This window comes from Emys orbicularis, chromosome 4 (assembly GCF_028017835.1).
Source record: "Emys orbicularis isolate rEmyOrb1 chromosome 4, rEmyOrb1.hap1, whole genome shotgun sequence".
Taxonomy (NCBI): Eukaryota; Metazoa; Chordata; order Testudines; family Emydidae; genus Emys; species Emys orbicularis.
In genome coordinates, this window is record NC_088686.1 from 60,684,667 (window position 1) to 60,708,314 (window position 23,648).

The 23,648-nt window shown below is 41.3% G+C and overlaps 1 protein-coding gene across 1 annotated transcript in view; it reads right to left on the reverse strand.

Moving 5' to 3' along the window:
* FSIP1 (fibrous sheath interacting protein 1) overlaps window positions 1–23,648 on the reverse strand; it is a 170,512-nt gene that overhangs the window by 110,124 nt on the left and 36,740 nt on the right. Inside the window, exons 9-10 of the mRNA XM_065404378.1 lie at window positions 22,138–22,302; window positions 3,780–3,917 (exon numbers count right to left, since the gene is read on the reverse strand). Of these exons, the coding sequence (XP_065260450.1) occupies window positions 3,780–3,917; window positions 22,138–22,302 (303 nt within the window). The remainder of the gene's footprint in view (window positions 1–3,779; window positions 3,918–22,137; window positions 22,303–23,648) is intronic.

The following is a 23,648-nucleotide window of genomic DNA, read 5'->3' on the forward strand; positions in this document are numbered from 1 at the left end:
GCACAGGGCCCCCAACAAGGGGGCCCCCAAAATGCAGGACAAATATCTGACAACCTGCCCCCGAATCCTGACTATCGGTGCAGCAGGGCTCAGGCCACCCCCCTTACCCCCTCCTGTACCCCAACCCCCTGCCCCAAACAAGGTACCTCACTTTATTTTTGTTTAATCCCCTTAACTTATAATATAGGAGGAGGATAAAGAAAAAAAAAGAATGAAAAATGAGGAGGGGGGAGACAAGAGAGCATGTTCTTTTTCTTGGCTGGGTCCTGGGGGGGGGGGGTGTCCAAAAATGAAGCTGCGCACAGGGCCCCACTAACTCTAAATCCACCACTGATCACATGCCATGCCTTCTGCTCTTCCAGAGATGCCGGCCTCATCCAACCACTTGGCAGATTCTCACACAAACATTTCTGTGGCTCCTTCTACATTGACCCCTACAGCATAGAACATTTTTGAAGGACCTACTCTTTCCATAATCCAGCTCTCCTGAAGGCCACCTCTGCCTTATTGCCTTTGGGAAATTTGCTAACAACCCAGAGAAATAATTTGGAATAGTTTACCTGTCCTACTTAAATTAACAAATGTATTTATTTATTTTTAACTGAACTTACAGTATACCCCTTTTTTCCTGCCTTCTGCGTATTTGTCTATCTTTAGATTGTGAGGTCTTCAAAACAGGAAAGCACTAAGTGCACTGTGAATACTATTAGAAATAATAACACTACCAACAACTCCCCCTCCTCCTCATTAGAAAGTAGTGATCCAGGTTAAGAATCTTGCCATCATTTTCAACAATGGCCTTTCTGTACAAACTTGTGTGTCAGATATGGTTCAAAATTGTTCTTTTCCAAGTGCACAGGTTGTGTCATTATTTAGCCTGTGATGATTTGACGACAGTATGCCAGCTAGAGGGGCACACCAAGCACTTCCATCAGGTGGAGAATGCTTCGCAGAAAATACCACGGTAAGAACATTTTGTTGCTTTGTAAATTTGGGGCACAACAAATGACAACACCATCTAGCCAAATTCTTAATCAAATAGAAAAGTCTGCTCAGCCAGTTCCATCTGTTCCACCTGAATCCAACTGGTTATATACCAACAGCAAAAATAGCTTAAAAAATTAATTATATTTATCTGCTAAGCTGTTTCCTCCAGAATTTCCCTACTTTTTCCACACCCTTTTGCCCTGGAAAATACACAGAAACAGTCTATGTCTTTAATCTTTAAGTGGGCACTAACAGAAATCTGGTCAATTAAAAAAAGATAAATTAGAAGTATTTTAAGGTATCATGCTGAAACTTGCTGAAAATTTTTAGTTTTATAAACCCATTTTCTTCATTTTTAAATGTTTTTCTCTTGCTTTTTGCAATATGAAAGACTGACAAAACTAAAAGGGAAAACTAACTGGCCATACAGGGAAAACTATGAAACTGACTATATTCAAAAGGTTGTTAAATGCACAAAGTTGGAAACTAATAAATTACTTTTCTCCAATCTCTTCCAGTTACCTCTATTTAAGGGATTACTCACAACAGTAGATAAAAGAATTTTGTATTGATGTAAACAAAAATTATTTTTTTTGAGGTTTCTTTTTTACCATTCCATCAGTGGTCATCACTCATCATCATCTGACAACTGCAGAAATGAGCCCTCTCTCTCTCCAAGCTCCATCCTCTGTATTGTTAATCTCCATACAAGAGACAGATACAATCAGTGTCTTCATTTTAGTTTTAAAGCATATGTTCTAGACTACACTCAGACCATTGTTCTTGGGACAGACATTTCCGGGATGACAGGCTTATACATGAGACTTCTTGCAGCAATTTTTTCCCCACTCAACTTGAGAAATGCTTGTTGAATCAACTGTGCTGAAAAACCTCTCCGCTAGAAAGACAAGGTGAGTGAGGTAATATCTTTTATTGGACCAACTTCAGTTGGTGAAAGAGATAAGCTTTCGAGCTACACAGAGCTCTTCGGGTCAGTCAAAAACCATCTACAATTTATTTTATAGAAATCAGTTTTCCTGCATCAAGTTGCCCATGCCGGTTTTCCCTCTGCTCAGTTTTTTGTCCACTCTGGTGCAATGGTGAATTACAGTTTAGCCCTCAAGCAACAGCCTAGGAAAACACCTCCCATTTAAGCATAAAACAAGAGTCCAAACAAAAACACACGTCCAAAACTTCAAAGAAACAAGTCCTTCAGCCCTGGGATTAAACAATAGCCCCAACATGGTCTGTCCTGGTCTACCCCCGGTTGATGCCATAACTAAAAAGGCACCTTCTCCAGAAATTCTGGAAGGGCCCTAAGTAAGAACCAGTAACAACAATGAGTCTCCAGCCCATACCAGAATCATATTGTCCTTAGCCTTCTCCTTTTATTTCATCCTCCCCAGAACTTCCATGTATTACCTCTTTACATGCCTTTTTCACAGCTCTTCGTGAGCTGACAGCTTCCCTGCTTCCCACACCATGTCTAACCTCTGTCTCCAGAGTGCTTCTCCAGCAAGCAAGTTCTGATGTCCACAATTCAAGAAATATGTTGATAATTGCAAGGGTTGAGAGAAGAGTAACAAGGAAGATTGGAAAACAGGCCTTACAGTGACAGACTCAAGAAACTCAATCTCTTTAATTTAAAGAGACAAAAGTGACTTGATCACAGTCCATAAGTAACTACATGGGGAACAAAACTTTGATAATGGGCTTTACAATCTAGCAAAGATATAACAAGATCCATGGCTAGAAGTTGAAGCTAGATAAATTCACACTAGAAATAAGACACAAAATAGAAAGATTACCGAGGATTGTGGTGGATTCTCCATCACTGGCCATTTTTAAATCAAAATTGATTTTTTTCTAAAAGACATGCTCTTGTTCAAACACAAATTAATTCAGGGAAGTCCTATGGTCTGTGTTATACAGGTAAGACAAGATGATCACAATGGTCCTTTCTGGCTTTATAATCTATTAATAAAAATAAGCAGCTGTTCTCCTTCAACTCTGAGAAACTTACCCTAAACAAAATATCTGAACATTGCAGTTCACCTAGCATTAGTTTTGCTCTGACATTGCTTTCAAGCTATAACAGAAAAATGTGTCCACAAATTAGAGTTAAAGGGAAAGAAGTCTGATATGTTATTTGGAAGATTCATGTGATCACTCAGGTTTGGGCTTGTTGTCAACCCTTGCTCTATGTTTTAGGCATAAATACAATATACTTTGTGCTTAGAGGATCTTTGTAAATTTCATTTCTCTTTCCCCCACTTCGCTTACCCTAAAATAATTATTGTCAAAACTGAGAAATTATCCATTTTTTTTCTAAAAAGTGTTACTGAGTTACAATTCACATTTTATACACTTACTAACATTTTAACTTTCTTGCTTCCCATTGGTCTTCAGGTACTGTATTGGGCTAGGTAAATAATTGTCAGTTTAAAAAAAAATCATATGAATTAAACAAAACTAGCTCACAGAGTTAATGTTAGAGCACAATGAATTATTTCAAACATATGTGAAGAAGCTACACTAAATTCTATAAGTTATTAGAAAGTACTTAAAATATTTACTTCTTTATGTGTATATAGCAGTCACTCTTGAAAGGCTTCTTCCATTCTAAAAGAGAGTTTGAGAGATATTCCCTATATATAAATGGGGAGTATCATTAGAACTGGGAATCGCTCTCAAAACTAGAGAAACTTGTATCATATATTTCTTCTTTTGGGGTTAATTTTATAAGCATATGTAATTTTAAGCTCCAGCACAGCTTTCAAGCTTAAACTTACAAGATTTCCCTCCAGATTTTTCAGCTGTTGATTAATCTCTTTAAGTCGGTTTTGTTGCTCACGGTGCTCATGTGTGTCTCGCAGGGCCTTCTCACCTGGAACTGCTTCCAAACTTCTATTTGCATAAGCCAGAGATGCCTGACAAAAGTAAGAGTGGACACAGCTAAAACATCTTAAAATATATGCTTTAAAACAGAAAAAATGCTAATTAGACCTTTACAGAAAAAAGTGAGAGAACATTAATATTTATGCATAATTGGTTAGTTTCACATTTTGGTCAATGTATGTTAATAGTATTTAAATATCAAACAGGATTTTTTCCACAAAGAGTATTAATTAACTCTGTTCAAACTTGTAAAGGAAAAGAATAAACATTCATATTCAAGATTTCCAACAGTGGAGGGAGGACTTTTCAACAGCACACAGCACTGGTCTAACTCCAGTTGACTTCAGTGGACCAATGCTGAGTACTTTTGAAAATCTCATTTAAAATGTTTCTCTCCGATACGAAGCCTGAGTAAACAGCCTTTGCACAGTGGATCTATGCGGGGACATGAAAGACAAAACCCACCCTCTAACCCATAGCCAAGCCATGCGGCACACATGCAGCTAGACTGCAACCACTACTACAGAGCATAGGTGTACAATTTTACAAATATTCAGTAGTCTGGGACCAGATTCTAATGTTCTTACGCAGAGAGTATTACCTTAATTATTGAAATCAACTGGACTGTTCATGGGATTAAGGTAATATTCAATGTGAGTAAGACCAGAATGGAATCTAGCCAACTGGGAATGCTAAATATTGACAAAATTGCAAATCTACAAATGACAAAAACAGGGTTTGCCTTTGGTAACCAAGGATTCAATATAAGAATCCAAGTCATAGAGTAGTCAAAGTAACAGCAAAAAATTTTGCCAAACTCTAATTACCTTTAACCCAAGAGAGTATGTCCAACTATTTAAATAAAATCCTAGTCTAATTAATCACTCTTATTTTCAAAAGCACCTCATCCATTCCTGATTAACATATATTCCTCAGTAAAGGAAACTAAGTACTATACTTAACTGGAAAGAGGGACAGTTTTCTAGATTTAATAATTCAGATGAAAACTTCTCAGCATACAGGCTACAGTTTGTAAAAAGTGTGACTGTTTAAAAACAATATATTTTCTGGCTAAAATGCATAAGACAAATAAGTGATTTTAAGGGGCTTTAAACCATAACACCAGTGAATCATGCAATATGGAGTTTATTTCTCAGAGTGAGTATTTGAAAGTACAAGAGCTATCACACAATGGCTCCCAGTATCACAATTCCAAGAAATCTCAAGCACAGCGGAAGAAGGTATAAGAAGAGTCATCTATTGAAGCCTGGAATCTCCTCAAACTGAACCAGCTTAACCCTCAATAGGGTGAGCTATCTTCAGCCAAACGTGAGCTATCTTCAGCCAAGATTCTCAATAATGACCACCTATGGCTAGGTACCTAAATGCATATTTAGCTATCTACATAAGTGGACTGAAGTCAATAGGCATGCATGATTAACATCTTTGCAGGGTATAATATCAAGAACCTGCACCACTTATCTCTATTTCTATACATTAATTCAATATACAGTATATCATCTTCATATTTTCAATATGAATGGAGAAGTGGCTCAAGAAACCAATAATAAAGATTAAAAGTTACTCCTCTTCAGGCACAGCATTTATTGGGAGTTGATGTAAGGCTTTTTTTTCTCCCATGACTGCAATGTAAGAAAACCCATTTATTAGGTAAAATAGAAAAGATTGTGACAACTTTACATTTTCTTACAAATTACACCTATTTCTGCAATGAAGTCAAATTTCTAAATCCACCTTTATAATCTGCATACTTACAGAGATAGTGCCAGTTCTATGGGTACCATTCAGTGTGGATTATAGCTGTGATTATAATTTGTTTAGGAAAATAACTAAGCGTTATAAGATATATACAGAGAGTGAGAACACAGTTAGTGGTACTGCAAGGTCACTAAATGTTATATTGTATTTCCCATTCATTTTGCTTCACTATTATTTTATTTGGGATTTTGAGTATATGGATAGCAGGTGGATATTTTTATATGAATTTAGACTTCAATGAACAGAGCTTAAATTGCATGTAAAGCCACTAAAAATGTTTTTATCTCAATATGACATAGCTTTAAAAGGGTAATGATGAGAGAAGACACTCAACTCAAAAGTTACTGGCTCCAAGTTCTTTTTTTCCCCCCTGCACATTGTCCCGAACAAGGCTTTTTACTGGCATTGTCCCTGGTCCTGCAAACACTTAGACACATGCTTCACTTCATGCCCATAAGAAGTCCCACTGCATAAGTGCTTGGAGGAGAAATAATAGATGTGGAAGGCAACTGTGACATATTTCCATCCCCGCCCCCATCATTTCACCCCATTATAGTCACTCAACATGTCTGAGTCTTGTTGCTTCTTTGGTATATGCTATATGGTCCTATGAGGAAGAAGGCATATTGGGGTTACCTAAAGCTACTACTTTATCCTACTCCAAACATGGCTTTAAAACTCTGCTGTAATGCCTACCAATCCCTGCCAGCTGACAATCACTAGGCAGACAGTGAACTATGAGTCTACGACTATTGTTTAACATTTCAAAGCTGCTTGTTTCAGTGTTTGCTCATGAACCCCTTCTCCTCACATCCCAAATCTATTTGTTCCAGCCACTTGTTGTTTCTTGTCATATGTCAAGATTGTAAAGTCTTTTTACTTCATTTCTGAAAAACAAGCGCATATGGTCTGAATTCGCAAACAGGGCCCCTAGGCACTACCATAATACAAATAAATAATTATAATAATTATAAAATAGTAATAAAAAGTCAAATTATTCCAAAGCAGTGTGTTTTGTTGGGAACAGTTTCAACAGGAGAGATTAAGAGTCTAACTCTATATATCACAATAATTAGGGCACTCCCAGGGAGGTAGGAGATGCACGTTCAAGTCCCTTCTCCGAACCAGAAGAGGGAGGATTTGAACCTGGGTCTCCTACATCTTGGGTGAGTGCTCTAACCACTGGGTATTGGACATAAAGGCTGGGGAGTATAACCTCCTCCTCCTCCTGTCTTTTGTGCAGGGCATGCATGCTCAGGGCACATACACACACACACTTAAGAAAAATATAACAGGGAAACTATGAGTTAGGGTTACATTAACAATTCTGACACATACCTTACAGTCAGCTTATATGTATACACAAAACAGACTATTTTTTCCACTGGCCAGCACAGAAACAGTCAAATATGTATTCAAACATCATTCAGATGATTATTGAAATGTTTACTATATCAAAGCCATGACATTTTGAATATTTTTAAACAATTGTAAGGGAATTAAATGTGTGTAAATTTGAGAAGTTATCAATTAGAGGTAGAACTTATTATCTAGATAGTTCATTAGCGAGACAGATTGAATGGATTGCATGATTTGTTATTGCAGCTTAGTCAAAAAGGAATATAAACACTATGACTATTTCTCTTTAGAATTATTGTTGTGCACCAGCAGCACACATAGAACACAGAATTAAACAAAGTTAAGAGCCTGACCTTTTCCCCACTGAAATCAATGGCAAAATGGCAATTGTCTTCAATGAGAGCAAGACTTAACCTCAAGACAAACCATATACCACAAAAAAGCACAAGGACGACCAGGCAACAATGTTGTTACTCAACAACACAGCAGATTCTGACTTTTTTATATATGTAATATTAAAGGACTTCAAAACTAGTGGGGATTAACAGTAAGGCTCAGTACAAGAACTATGTTTAGATGGATTTAAAGATGGCGGGACTGGAATTTGCCACATCAGGATGACAAGGGCATTTGAGGCATAGAAGGCACCACAATGGAAGGGAAGGAAAATGCAAATGAGATTGTCAGAAAGAACTCAGTAGAGCAGTGAAGGATGAGAAAAATATTGGCAGGAGCAAAGTTGGGCAGAACTGTGAAGGTCAAAGCAATCACCTTATAATTTATGTCAGAAGGAAGGCAAAGCTAAGGGAGGAGTTGAAGAGGAGGAGATGTAGTCAAAGCAGTGGGCAAGCAAGATGATCTCAGTAAGAACAGGTTTAGTTAGACTGCAGGGGTACAATGTGGAAGGCAAAAAAGGAGAATGTACAATAATCTGAATTATAGATTAATAAAGCCTCAATATCAATAAAGAGATTTTAACTTTAGAGATGAAGAAAGGACAGAATTTAGAATTGTTATACACAAAAAAGATAAAGTATCTGGCAAGGGTATGGATATAAGGCGGGGAGTTAGGGGGAAGTGAGGAAGAGGAGAAAAAAGAACGTTACCAAAAGGTAAGGAGCTGAGTAACAGTGAAGATGGAAAAGATGACAACCCAAGACGACCACCATTTCCCAAATAGTGCACTCTTTACTCTGACAAAGACACCTGATAAAATACATTTGTGCCCTGCAATTCTGTTGGGGCACAAACAGGCCCTTTGATTACTAGTCCCATTGATCTACCAATGCTGTTAAAATGCTTCTAAACAACATCCATTACTTAGAGTATAGGTACCTGCTCATCTAATCCATCATGTTGGTGTGGATGCTAGGAGCACACACTGCCAGAGGGTTCTTTAACAAAAACATGAGCTCCCAGAGGGTAGGTCTACACTTACCCGTTAGTTCGGCGGCAAGCAAATCGAACTTCTGGGTTCGACTTATCGCGTCTTGTCTGGACGCGATAAGTCGAACCCGGAAGTGCTCGCCGTTGACTGCGGTACTCCAGCTCAGCGAGAGGAGTACGCGAAATCGACGGGGGAGCCTGCCTGCCGCGTCTGGACTGAGGTAAGTTCTAACTAAGGTACTTCGAACTTATACGTAGCTGAAGTTGCGTACCTTAGTTCGAATTTGGGGGTTAGTGTAGACCTGCCCTAAGCAACCTTTTGCTCTTTTGACAAGTTACTTATATAATTCATCTGGTTATTATAGCTGACTGCTGTGACTAAGATGTCCGGTTTTTCTAATGAAATAAGCCCCTATCAAAGATAAATGGAGATCCAAGAGGTTTACTGTGACTGCCTTCATATCATAATTAGGGCTCCGTATCTGTCACGGAGGTCGTGGAAGTCACGGATTCCGTGACTTTCCGCGACCTCCGTGACTTCTGCAGGGGCCAGGGTGGCTGACCCCACAGCCACCCAAGCAGCTGGCTCCAGGGCCAGCAGCTCATGTGGCCCTCAGGACAGCCACATCAACCGTTGCTCCAGCAGCCCCCGGCAGCAGTCCCAGGTAGGCCGGAGCAGCCGTGGTCCACGGCCCTGGGCAGCGGTCCCCAGCCGACTGGCTGGAGCAGCCGTGGTCCAGGTCAGTGGTCCCTGGCCGGCTGGCCAGAACAGTGGCAGCGGTCCCCAGCCAGCTGGCTGGAGCAGTCGCGGTCCAGGGCAGCTGTCCCCAGCCAGCTGGAGCAGCTGCGGTTGACGGCCCTGGGCAGTGATCCCCAGGCAGCTGGCCGGAGCAGCCCTGGGCCGTAGCCCATGGCAGCAGGTGCCGCTGGCCCCGGGCGCCCACCCCCAGCGCCGCCCCTTAGGAGTGGGCCCTCCACGGCTCTCCAGAGCCCCCCCCAAGATTTAATCACAGGAATTTTTAGTATAAGTCATGGACAGGTCACGGGCCATGAATTTTTGTTTATTGTCCATGACCTGTCCATGACTTTTACTAAAAATACCCATGACTAAATCATAGCCTTAATCACAATCAGGCATGCAGATGTTCTGAGGCACTCTTTGTTCACTGATCCTGGGTTTATTTTATTCCCAGATGAGTTTTCCAGTTCTTCAAGTTGGCATTTGTAGTCACCATACCAACTCTGCATCCTGTTGTCCCAACCTAGCGAATAGACAATAGTGCGTCTTTGGTTAACGAGGTCAGACAATTTATTCTACCCTACAAATCTTAGGTTTCCCATCCCATTTTTTCAAAATTGTACTAAACTGAATCGATATTTTTAAGGAACACAAAACAAATTAAGAGACAGGCATTTGTAAAAACATTTAATTAAGATGGCATAAGGAGAAATGCTTCGGATAGAAATAAGATTTTCATGAGAACCATCTCTAAGTAAAAAAGAATATTAACCATGGAAAAGCATTCTGGATCCAACTGGACTGATTGCAAAGAGATTAATAAAGTACACTTCTGTAATACCCAAACTGCAGTACTATAGGCTTAAAGCCAGTTGTTAAAGATTTCAGAAACAAAGTCACAGCATAATTCCTAGAACCTGAAAATATATCTAACAGCGACAAAAAGCAGTTCTCTCCAGGAACTTATGGTAATTAAATGTTTGTACATGATACAATTTTATTTTGGGAATCTACTTCGAAAGTACTATCAAATACAATTCTTGGCAGAAAAAATGGACAGATTTATTACACACACTGGAGGCTAAATTTCTTAAATTAGTGATAGTATTCTAAACAGAAACAAAAACATATGATTTAGAAACGACAACAATGTTCTTTTTATTATTCATCATCATGACTACACTATTCTTTCTTCAGAGACTATGGGTGATATTCTCGCCCCAATGAAGCAAATGGGAGTTTTGCCATTGACTTCAGTGAAGCCAGGATTTCACCTCGTGAGTCAAATTAGTCTCCAATAGGAGTTGCACCCATGTCAGAATAATTTAGACTTTGTGCTGCACTGAATTAAGCTACATGGCAGGAATTCTCTCTCAGGCTTACAGACACTGTTTATAAATTTGTTGCTCTTCACTGTAAAAAAAAAAAAAAAAAACCCTAATGCTCCCTCACACAGCAAATTTCCTACATTTCTGTAAGCTGTCTTAACCATGAAGCCCAGAGTCCTTTGCCACAAGCAGGGCTGAAGCCTGGAACCCTGAGGGGGGCTGAAGGCCAGAGCTCTGCACCCCGAGTGGGGCTATAGGCCCAAGCCCTGCAAGGCTGGAGGTAAGGGATCAGAATCTTTTTGCGGGGGGGAGGAGGGGTGATCACAATTTTTTTTTAAAGTCCAAATGGGGTCGCCAGCACAAAAAGTTTGAGAAACACTGCTCTAAAGTTTTAAATTGTTTTATTTTTGAGTGAAGGTATGTAAAAAAATCTACATTTGTAAATTGCACTTTCACGATAAAGATATTGCACTATAGTACTTGTATGAGGTGAATTGAAATACTTTCTTTTGTTTATCTTTTTTACAGTGAATATATTGTAATCAAAAATAATATAAAGTGAGCACTGTACACTTGGTATTCTGTGTTGTAACTGTAATCAATATATTTGAAAACGTAGAAAACATCAAAGATATTTAAATAAATGGTATTCTATTATTGTTTAACAGTACGATTAAAACTGCAATTAATCGTGATTTAATTTTTTTAATCTTACAATTAATTTTTTTAATTGCTTGACAGTCCTAGTTCTAATCCCTGCTCCAAAGCAGACCCACTGGGGATTTGATACTGGGCTTCCCATAGCCCGAGTGAGTGCCCTAACCACTGGTTTATATGGAATAAGGGGGAGTACCACCTCCTCATTTTCTGTGCAAAAGGACTGACTTGGCTTAGATCCCTAACTCCAGGAGAGAGTTTGCGGAGATAAGTGCCTCCTGTTGCATAGCCTTGGGCACTTAACTCCCATTGAGGGCCAGGACTTAGGCCATACTTCTCTTCTCAGCATTTTATACTGGCTAGTTTAGGCGGCTCCTTGCTCACTGTGATAGCTTTTGTGAATCCCATTTATAGACCCCTAACTCTCCACATACATTGTATAAGGAGCCTCAGTGGGCTCTGGGCTGAAGAGTCCACTGGGAAGCCATTACCTAAAGTTAGGTACTACAACACTAAGCCTAAATTGTGGATCTGGCCAAATAATAGTCCCAGGGAGAATATATGCTAGAGCATACTCAAACCTCAGTGGTTCAGGAGCAAGATTAGCAATCAACATTACCCAAAAGAGTCACAATAGTGTGAATTCATTGTTTCATTTACTATAGTACTATATATTCATATTTAAACAGTATGACAGAGGAAATATTTAGTGTGTGTGTGTGTGTATATTTGTGTGTGTGTGTATATACACACACAAATATAGTGTTGTAGTATATACACACACACACACACACAAATATTATTCTCACAGCAAATAAGATAATACCCTAGTGCAAGTTGATAACTTAATTGGTTAATAACATAGTAAAAGGATCCTGATTGATCAATAACTTACACTGAGTAATAATTAAATAACACAGTATTTTGACACCCTGTGCTGCCAAATGTTGCAGGACACATTAAAGAGCCACTTGCAGCTCACAAGCCACAGTCTGAGTTTCACTGTGCTATAGTAGGTTGAATAGCTCTGCCAAAAACAACTCTCTGAGTTGCAGGGGCCCAGATGCCAGAATGTCTCTCCATTACTCTAGGGCATGCCACAGAAGCCAACCTCCCTCCTACAGCTTTCTCAGCCCTTTATAGGAATCACCTGACCCCTTCCCAGCTGGTCCGATAATTGAATGTGGCTGGTTGTCCCCAGATGTCCAGCCCTTAAAGGGGCAGACTACCTTGTTATACAATTACAGCTTCCCATTTTTAATTGAGGATGGGGTGGAGAGCTAAAAAGATAGTGCATGCTTTTTCAAAGTGTCATAGAGGTATATTAACAGTTACATGCAGGCTGCACAGGAAAGACAACTATATAGAGAGAGCTTGCAGTTCAACTATAAAGTACAGTTCAGGGAGAAGTTAAAACAAAATAGCAGATGCTTGAAAATGTTCCAAATTATCACACACATTAGCCACAACATCATTTGGCCAGAATGCTTGGTGCAAGACGAACTGTTCCCAAAAATGATCTTAGGAAGTACTTATGCTAGTTTAGGTTTCTAGAAATAAATAAAGTAAGGGATTTATTTTGTTAGAAAAACAGGAAATGCCATGAAAAAATTGAAAAAGGTATCAGAGGATACTCCAGTTTGCTCTGAAGAAGGATCAGTTGCACTGTTGTTGCTTTAGTTATTTTGTTTTAGAAGCTCACAGAAACCTCAAAAGCACAGATGTTTCTTCTTTGTACCCATAGTGATTAAAAATATATCAATGCAGGCAAAAGAGAATGAAGTGCAATGGAGAGAACTAGATTAATATAGATATAGTCCTAAACAGTCCTATACCCTGAAATATTTTAGTATAACATGTTTCTGTTGTCTAATATTTATAACCCTAGTTAAATTTAGTATTTTTATATTAAATGACAGCATCTGATAGGGTTCATGCTTTATTTTGACATCCTACATATTGAAATCATATCTTAGTTCTACCAACAAAATCCTCTTTTTTTAAAACTGACAGAGTAGCATTTGGGACAGTCTCCAGTTACAGGAAATTGTTATACTTCTAGGGGTGGGATGGGGGGGGGTCCACCTGAAAATCTAACTGAGAAATGAGAACCCTCTGAAAAATGTTTTACTTAGTGCTTTAAAAACAACAAACACAACACAACACTTCTCTGAACATTCCAGTTGCATGGTGCACGGTCCCAGACCCCATTACACTCCATGCATCATTCTGAAGTGATCATACAGAAATGAGCCTCCAGTTGGGACATAGACAAAATGGATCTTTCCCTGCCCCTTAGCAAGATACTTGTTAGCCCAAGGGAAAGCCCAATGGGTGGGAGACAGGTGATGTAGACTGAATATTTCTACTCACTTGTGGTAATAATTCTGTAGTATTTTTAGTAAAATAATTTTTGCCCTTCACAATCCTCATTACTGAAACAGACCTTTATACTCCTACCTTAGGAGGGAGACAAGTATCAGCCCCACCCCCCATTTTACAGAAAAAATAACCGGAAGGTTAAACAAGGTGGTTTCTGGCTGAGCTGGGAATAGAACCCCGGGATGAAATCTTGGGCCCACTGAAGTAGAAGGGAGTTCTGACAGAAACTTCAGGGGGGCCAAGTTTTCACCCTAGGTCTCTAATATGGCAACTCCAAGTCTCATCCACTTAGCCACACATCTTGGCAGATGTGCTAATCTGTGTGCTTAGCCTGGGGAGTTTGTAACATGGGGTGGTTCCTGCATGTGTAACTCATTGTTTCAAAATGCTACACATTCCCCCTTTACTGTCTGGCCACAGAGGATAACAGCCTACCAGATTGAAAATCTCTTCCATTTGGCCAGGTAGGTAGCCCTGGTGGCAGGTTTCCTACTGCCAAGGAGGACTTGTCTGACAGGGTCCAAACAGGAGAGCTCCATCAGGTTCAGCCATGGAGCTTCCACGCCGTGAGGTGCAACAACTCGAGGTTCGGGTGCTGCAGATGGCCATGATCCTGAGTTAACAAGTCCGGGAAGAGTGGTAAGGTGATCGGGGCTTCCACAGCCATTTCGAGGAGGGGTGTGTACCAGTGTTGGCAGGGCCAGGCTGGAGCTATTAATATCACCGAAGCTTCGTCCCTTCGTACTCTGAGGAGCACCTTGTGAACGAGAGGAATGGGAGGGAACGCATATAGGAGGTGGTCCCCCCATGGGAGGAGGAACACGCCCACGATAGAGCCTGGGCTGTGATTCAGAAAGAAGCAAAACTGCTGACACTTCCTGTTGCGTCCTGTTGCGTCGCATGTACGTGCAGTCATATGTCCCAGGAGTTTCAGGCAATTCCTTGCTGTGGTGGTAGGGAACTGCCTGAGACTTTGAATGATATCACCTAGGGCCCGGAATCTCGCTTCTGGGAGGTATGTCCCAGCCTGTGTCGAGTCCAGTACCGCCCCTATAAATTCTATCCTCTGAACCGGGGACAGCATTGATTTCCCCATGTTCAGGAGAAGGCCCAGTTTGTCGAACGTTGTTCTTATGAAGTCCACTTGTGCCTCCACTTGAACCCTGGAGCGGTCCTTGATGAGCCAGTCGTCGAGGTACTAAAACACCTGTACCTGCCGCCTGTGCAAGAATGCGGCCACGATTGCCATGCACTTGGTAAATACTCGAGGCGCCGCTGACAGGCTGAAAGGGAGGACTGTGAACTGGTAATGGGTGTGGTTGACCTCAAACCTGAGGTACCTTCTGTGGGACGGTGTGATAGCTATGTGAAAGTACGCATCCTTTAAGTCAAAGGCAGCATACCAGTCCCCTGGATCCAAGGAAGGGATAATGGAGGCCAAAGAGACCATGCAGAACTTCAGTTTCTTCATGAAGCTGTTGAGATCTCACAGGTCTAGGATGGGCCTGAGGCCATCTTTGGCTTCTGGCATTAGGAAATACAGGAAATAGAAGCCCTTGCCCTTCAGCTCCTGAGAAATCTCCTCCACTGCCCCCAGCAACAGAAGCGATTGCACCTCCTGTATGAGAAGTTGCTCGTGAGAAGGGTGCCTGAAGAGGGACAGGGAAGGGCATGAGGGCAGAGAATTAGAGGGAGTATCCCCTCTCTACCGTGTGGAGCACCCAACGGTCCAATGTGATACGGGCCCACACAAGGTATAAAGGGGATAGTTGGGATGAAAAGGTAAGGTAGGATGGATCCAGTTGTGGCGCTGGTATGTCGTCCTCGAGCGCACCTTCAAAAGGTCTGCTTCTGGCCCAAAGACGGCCTGGATTGGCCAGAGCCCCGGCCTGAGGATGGGTGCGGTCTTTTCCTGCCACTCCTGTTTCTCCTCCGAGAACCATCCTGCCGGTTCTGCGGTTGGTAGAACCGCGAGGGAGGCTGCGGCCAGAAATGCTTCCAATGAGTCGTGGGGGTATGGAGGCCCAGGGACTTGAGGGTGGCCCTTGAGTCCTTTAAACTGTGGAGTCTTTTATCAGTTTTCAATGAGAAGAGGGTCGAACCCTCGAAAGGGAGGTCTTGTACGGTCTGCTGGACTTCATAAGGAAGACCTGAGACCTGGAGCCAGGAGCCCCTTCTCATGGCCACCCCATAGTCATGGTGCGCGTGGCCGCGACCGCTCCATCCAGCGCCACCTGCAAGGAGGCCCAGGCAATGAGTTTGCCCTCCTCTACCAGTGCAGAGAATTCTGTGAGGAAGTCCTGTGGCAGCAGCTCAGCTAATTTGGCCATCACTCTGTAGGCATTGAAAGAGTACCTGCTCATGATGGCCTGTTGGTTTGAGATGCGGAACTGCAATCCCCCCGTTTGAATAGACCTCCTGGTTTTTCAGGGAGGGTCCCTGGTAGCCCTGGCGCTTGTGCTGCTTGGCTGCATCCACGACCAGGGAATCTGGTGGGGGGTGGGTATACAGATGTTTGTATCCCTTGGAGGGGACAAAATGCCTCCTTTCGTTCCTCTTAGCTGTAGGGGGAATGGAGGCCGGAGTTTGCCATAAGGTTTTTGTGGTCTTGTTGATTGTTTTTATCAGTGGTAGGGCAATGCGGGAGAGGCCGGAGGGGGCAAGGATGTCTACCATGGGGTCAGCATCCTCCACCACTGCCTCCGCCTGGATCCCCAGGTTCTGGGCCACACACAGCAACTGCTGCAGGACCCTGCTATCCTCCAGGGCCAGGGAGGTTGATGTGCCCACCACAGCCTCAGCCGGGGAGGATGAAGAGGAGAGCCCTGGGAGAGGGGCCTGCTCCCTCCCATTGGCGCCGAGGGAGTCACGCGGTGTCCAGTGCTCCCAAGCCGCTGTTCCCGCTATCGCTGGCGCCGGAACCACCGGTGCTGAGGCCTACGGTGCTGAGGTTGCCGGGCCCGCTATCGATGCTGCTGCTGACAGAGGTACTGAAGCTGGCGGTGGCGGTGTTGACATTGACAGAGCCAGGGCGACAGAAGCAGGTATCACTACCAACCATGCCCCCGGTGCCGATGGCCCAAAAGACACCGACACCACCGACGCCGATCTGGACCACGATCCGTTGTTCTGACCCTGGCTCTGATGGTAAGCCCAGGGTGTCCAGAAGGGCCACTGCGTCGGGGGTTGCCACTGGCCTGGCCACGGCGCCGGACAGGGCTGCTGGTCATGCCGGGGCCTGAACCTTCTGCTTCTGGTCCTATCGGAGCAGTAGGATTCCGCCTCCTACTCCAAGGTCTCCGAGTACAAAGATCATGGAGGAGCGGTGCTGGCGGGTGATGCTCGGAACTGGGGGACCGGTGTGGCTCCCCCGCATGGGCAGCCCATGCCAACAAGTGCCATGCAGGGGATGGAGAGCAGCATGCCATCATCGCCAGCTTGACCCTTGATGGTATCGGGGGTCAGGCAGTCACCGGCGACCTGTCTCTCCTCAGAGGGGAGGACAGCGCCGTGAGCCTCATGAGATTCTGTGCCACCTTGTACGCCTCTGGCATGGAGGGGAGCTGAAGCTCTCGGCCATGCCAGTCCGAAGACTGGGCAGGAAAGGAACAGGGACTGGCTGGGCAGGGAACTGGGATGAGAAGCTGGAGGAGTGGAGTCAGACGGGTACGCAGAGACAGAGACATGACTGAACCAGGGACAGGTTGGAGGGGACAGGGTGGAAGGGGAATGGGCAGAAGGGTCTGTGACCATTATAGAACACTCCCCTACAGAGCCTGTAATGGAACCCAGGTTTCTTGAGTCTTACTATTCCTCTGCTGTCTGTAAGTATCTGAGAAGACCACTAACAAAGTACATCTCATCCCCTTCTACTGCTTATCTACTACTACTACTATCACCACCACCACCAGTTACTCCCTTAGTTCAAGTGGTAGATGTCTGTGCAGTGGATCTAAATGTTCTAACCCTGATGATTAACTATGTGGGTGTCAATATGATGTGACATATTCAAAGCTAGTTTTTTGAGTTTGCTTTTTTAATACAGACGCCCCCCGGTTACTTACGCAAATCCGCACTTATGGAAAAGGTTCCATAAGCTAGAAATAGGAGGGGTTTTTTTGTTTGTTTGTTTGTTTTTACGTAATTGTCGGGTATACGTTTCCGACTTATGCAAAATTCGAGTTACGCAAGGCGTTCAGGAACGGAACGCTTGCGTAAGTCGGGAGCGTCTGTAAACCTAGGAAGTTACACACACAAAAACTATACTAAAAGGTTGCCTGTGCAACCTTCATTCTGCTCCCTTGTGCATATTCATTATTGTACAGCTTTTAATTACATGATCAAATACTATTTTTTCCACAGGACCCCTGCTTCATTCAATGCACAGGATGGAAGGTGTTCGCTTAATAAACAGCTATTCAGTATTTTGCTTCAACCTCATTTTTTCTAATGTGTGGTGCAATGCCTTATTTACTGCACACTATTCAAATCCTGTAACACAGAATTGTTAATTTTCTCCTGGGTTTTCTATGGTGATCATACCTATAGTATCAGAGTGCTTCACAAACATTAATTTTCAAAGCATCCTTGCAAGGCAAGGGATGGGGGTATTATTCCCATTTTATAAATGAGGAACTGAGGCACAGAGAGATTAAGGTCACCAGTCCCCACTAATTTTAGGTGCCCAATTTGAGATACTGAGGTCCTGATTTTTCAGAGTACTTAGCATTATACATCACTTTATACATTCAAAGCAAAGTTCCCACTGACTTCAGCTGCCATTGGAAGTATATAGCATTTTTGTAAGTCATATCCCAGGGTCTCACTTTGGGGACCCAGAAGATGAGGAACACACAATTAGTGACCACCTGTGAAAAAAGTTTGGTTTACGTGACTTGCCTACCATCACATAAGAACTCTGAGGCAAAGATAGGGATAAAATCTAAATCTCCAGGGCAGCATTCAACTGCTTTATTCGTGAGACTATCCATTCTCTTCCCACAATCCCATGACTCCTTCATGAATCACTTAACTGCTGCAACAAATGAGGCAGGGGTTCTACAAACACCTTCAATACATACACCTTCAATACATAAACTTGAGTCATCCCCAGAGCAGGTCCATTCTGTGCAGTGATGGAGGCAGTCATTTTGTGGAAAACATAGCATGCAATCACGTAATTAAAGACATAATGCAGAAATGCCCAAGCAGGCTAAATTAAGGTTACATAGGCAACTTCAATTCTAGCATTTCCTAACTTTCGAGTGCTTGACTTTAGAACCTTAATGTTATTTTACCATAGTTTTTGTGTTTCTAATATTAATATAACTTGAAAGCTTACTTTGAGTGATTACTACTAACTGTAGCTTATCTACCAAATGATGGTGTGTGGAAGGCAAGTGCTAAAAGAAGGTGTGTTTTTTTCCTGGTTTATTCTTTAATATTTTCCCTTTCTTGGTAACTTTTTTTTAAGGCACTTTTTATTTGCTTAGCCTTTGGCTGAATGATGAAGCATGCAAAACACTATAACTCCATGCCCTGGCATGTATTATTGGTTACCTAATCTCGTATCATATACGCTCATACTCCTATAAATCTTCGGCAGTACAATCGGTGAAAGAGATGCTCTTATCCTGGGGCACATTATATCTGGTGTGGAGCAGATCTGTCACAGTTAAAATTTATAAATCAAGTTATTCATTCTAAAAGTTCAACATAGTGGATTACAGGAAAAGGAAAATCCCCAGAGCATTCAACAGAAAACACTTGAAGCAAATGTTCTCTTCTTTCAAACCCCAATAACTATTATTATTTTTCAAGCACCCAGAAATGTGCTAGGTGCCTTACAAAGCACCTAAAAGACAGTGTCCCTAGAGTAGGGTGACCAGACAGCAAGTGTGAAAAATCGGGACGGGGTGGGGGGTAATAAGAGTCTATATAAGAAAAAGACCCAAAAATTAGGACTGTCCCTATAAAATCGGGACATCTGGTCACCCTACCTTAGAGTGTACAACCTAAATACAATATGACAAACATAAGGGTTACACAGATAATGGAAAGAAGGGAAAGGAGAAGCAAGGATGGAAATGGGTGACAAGTTCTGTTTCCTTTATTGTTTAGTTTGGTTACCTTTCCTCCACCTCACTTCTGTTGGAAACATGGCAAAAATGAGTTTTTAATGAGGGATTTCAATTACGTCAGGGATGTTGGTTGACAAACTGGAGAAAGCATTCCAAGAATAAGGGACAGGAGGGAGGCTCTGTCACGAAACTAAATAAAGGGGATATCAAGGCTGAAATCGCTTATGGAGCAGAGGAAAAGCAAAAGGAGACCAACTCAGTGATGTAAAGAGGGGTTATGTGATAAGGCCTTGAAGGCAAGTACGAGAAGTTTGAATTGCAGTGGAGTGGCTCAGAGGAGACAACATCTTGAAGTAACAGACAAGAAAGACTTTTGGCAGCAGCAATTTGAATGAACAGGAGCAGCAGAGGTTAGTATTGAAACATCCAGGACGAAGAGATTGCCATAGTTGAGACAGGAGATGATGAGGCTTTGGTCAAATCAAAAAGGGTGGATTTTAGAACCGTTTTGGAAGAAAAAGTTACCGGACCTTGCCCTTGTTAAAGGACTTTTGGGAGAGAAGGAGAGGTAGGACAAAAACTTTCTCTCAGTCTTTTGCTCTTCATAGACTACTCCTGCAGTTTTCCCAGGTCAGCTTTATCCTGAAGTCCACACAAAAAATAGAACCCTCTCTGAAGTTGGCTTTTCTATCTCTCTTCTGCAGATGTGAAAAGATTCCCTAGTGTTCTGAGGTAATAAAGATTACTTGTTGCTCTTATCTATTTAATAAAAAGTAACTGTCAAAAAGGCATTGAAAAGAATTGGAGGAAAGGGTTCTGTTGGTGTTAGGCTGCAGAAGATCAAGGCTTTATTCGGGAGTGAGGTGGTGAGAGTATATTCAGGATTATATATGTATAGTAATTACAGTTTGAGAACAATTATCTGGGTACCAATTGGTTAACACAAAGTTTAGATAAAACCTATCACCACATTTAAATAGGGAGTATAAAAGGATGCTGGACTGAATTAATAAAGTCCTTTTAAAGGGTTCAATTGTTAGGTACATTTCATCCAAATGGCTTTCTCGTTAGAAAGAATATTTGTGTAAAAACAAAGATACCATATAAAACCTTGCAAATAATTTCCTAAATTAGAATGTCAAAAAAAAACCCACCTTTATGTACTTCAAAACTGCCAGTTTATGGTCAATTTGTAATCAGTGGCATAGAATATTTATTTATGGAATTAATACACTCTCCAATTCTTTAGTTTTCATAACATACCTAAAAGGTAATAAAATGTTTTTAAACTTTCTAAAAAGCATATACACACAGTATTTCAGATGTTGTGTGTTGTTGTTGGTTTTTTGGGGTCAAGTCAACTCAAAAACTTCAGAGCATTTTTCTGCAAAAGCAATGACAGGTCTAATGTGGCCAAACATAGTGCTTCTTATCATGAATAGTCCAACTGACTTCAGCTGGACTGCTCATGGTTATGAGTGTTATACTGGATAGTGTTTGCAGGATTGGACCCATAAGCCTAAAAACAATGTATATTAACCATATTTATGAATGTGATTAAGTTAACGACCAGTGGGGGTTGCTGCTTCACACACTAAAACATCTGTTCCTAGTAGGGCATTAACATCAGTATCAGGAAGAGCTTCCTCCTGCACTCGGACAGCTGGAGGAACATTTCTGTTATTCTGACAAAATGTCAGAAACAGGATGCCAAAAAGGAGATAATTCAGAATAATGTAAAAATAAAACTAATGATACAATTTCAAAAAACTGTAAACCTCAAGGGAGAAGACAAATTCACTCCTCTTTAGCTCAAAGAGATTTTTGTTTCTTTGATAAATAGATGACTGAGGACATATGGCTTTGCAAATGTATGGCTCTGTAGAAACATCTGTTCCAACAGCACGGTAGATGTAGTACAAGAGAACAAATTTGTGTAAAGAGATGCAAAAATTGGGATATGTCCCTGCATTACTTTTGTTTACAAGAATGAACACTGTACTATACATTTTTAGTCAGCATTTTCAAAAACACACACCAGTATTTTGCTTTAGTCAACCCAAACTTTCTGCCCATTAATTCACAGTACACTACATTACTGAAGACAAGAATGAGAATTTAGACTCCTCCAGGCACAAAATCTGAACAATGCTTTTTTTCAAATAAAAAACTTTAACACCTTTTACTACTAGCATCCAAAGGGGGATTATTTTCACTACATTTGTTACGGTTTCTAACTGCACATACTTCAGCAACGGATCATGGAAAACCGTCTGAATCTTCAAAAACAAAGAGGAAACTCAATTTTAGTCCCCAAAAGACAGAGCTGTCAGCAACTATGGTAACACCACATTATAAAAGTACAACTGAAGTCCATTGTCTGTTTAATAAAATTCAAGTTACAGTACTCAGATTTTGCATCTGAAACTTCCTGATATATTTAAGTGTATTTTTCACTTTTCTACATGTTTATTTTCATTAAACCTCAACATATATTCCAAAAAAGAAATCTATAATTCATAGGCATTGTGCATTACTGTACCTGATAAATTTGGCTTGGGACTTTTGAGCAGGAGCTGTGACTTGCAGAGAAATCTCTATTAGAGAGTACTACTTGGAGTTTAGCATCTATTTCATTTAGGTGCTGATATTCCATTGGTTCAGGTGTGTACCCTTCTCCTGGTATTAGCCAACCAGACACATCTTCCTATAAAAAGTTAAGAGAAACGGTTATTTCATATGACCAAAGAAAATGGCTGTTTAAGGCAAACATCAACATATATTACTTCTCAAAGAAATGTTATTTTTAAGAACTAAAATATAGTGAGCTCTCAATCACATGAGTGTAAATCTGAGCTCCCCTGAAATTAATGATGTTCTTCTAGTGTACCTGAGAACAAAATTTCATCCAATAATTGCAGGAATACATTTTTAATTTTTCTTAAATATAACTAATCAGCAATTTTTAAAAAGTGTATGCAAACCTTCTACATTAAAAAAAATCTACATTCTAAAAAACATACATTTATACCATCATTTTTCCATGAATCATTAAAATTTAACAGAAAAAACATACTGCATATGTACAATACAGTTTTGCAATGCTTATAGCTTCTTCTTTCTAAACAAGACAAACATGTCCTCATTAAGTTAGAAATCTTCAAATTAAAAGCAAATCAAAAACTAAACCTCAGACTTCTTGGCATGTAAAAATTTGTTTATTTAAATCTCAAAAATCTCAGAGACAGTAATCGAATGGAACTCTATCAACAAATATGTCACTGCATAATAAGAGAAATTTTAAGTCAAAAGGTAGTTTTAAAAAGTTTCAAATGCTTGAAAATATAGGCTCTGAATAAAGGCTCTCCTTCAAACATAAATACCACCTCATTAATGTAATGTATATGCAAGTTCAAGGGTGTGCATAAGCTTCACATTATAACTTCTCCCCAAGAAATCAGATGCCACAGCTAGCACACCAGTGTTATCTGGCAAGCAGAGTAGGAACAGGACAGAAATAAGCAGAATCAAGACAAGACTAGCTGAAGGGGAGAAGAATCATGAGGGCCTGCTTTTGTGAATGTCGGGCATACAACTGTATGCAAAAATATGTAGTTTGTTTAAGTTAGTATCTGAATCTTTCCTGCACCGTAAAACATCATTTAGGGCATGAACAAGGCTCCACCATCTCTATCATGCTGTTTGCTCAAATAGCTACCTTGCTGTGTTTCTATACAGTAATTTTTTTTACAGGGATAGGTCCTTGGCCTATCACTCAACCCCTTTTCATCTGGTCCCTATGCTTTGAGCTTGGGTGGCTCTACCAGGGGTTAGAACTCCCGCTAGCACAGTTCTCCAGTCACCGGAACACACAGGCTTTCCCGCTGTGTTGAGGTGCAGTTCCCAGAGAAGGACACGTGTCTAGTGACACTTAAACTGGCCATTTAGACACTCAGTTGGGTACCTAACATTGGTGTAAATTGACTCAGTGATTTACTCTGGATTTACAGCAATGAACTTTACAGTGATATTTAAATCCAGTTTTGGGGGGGA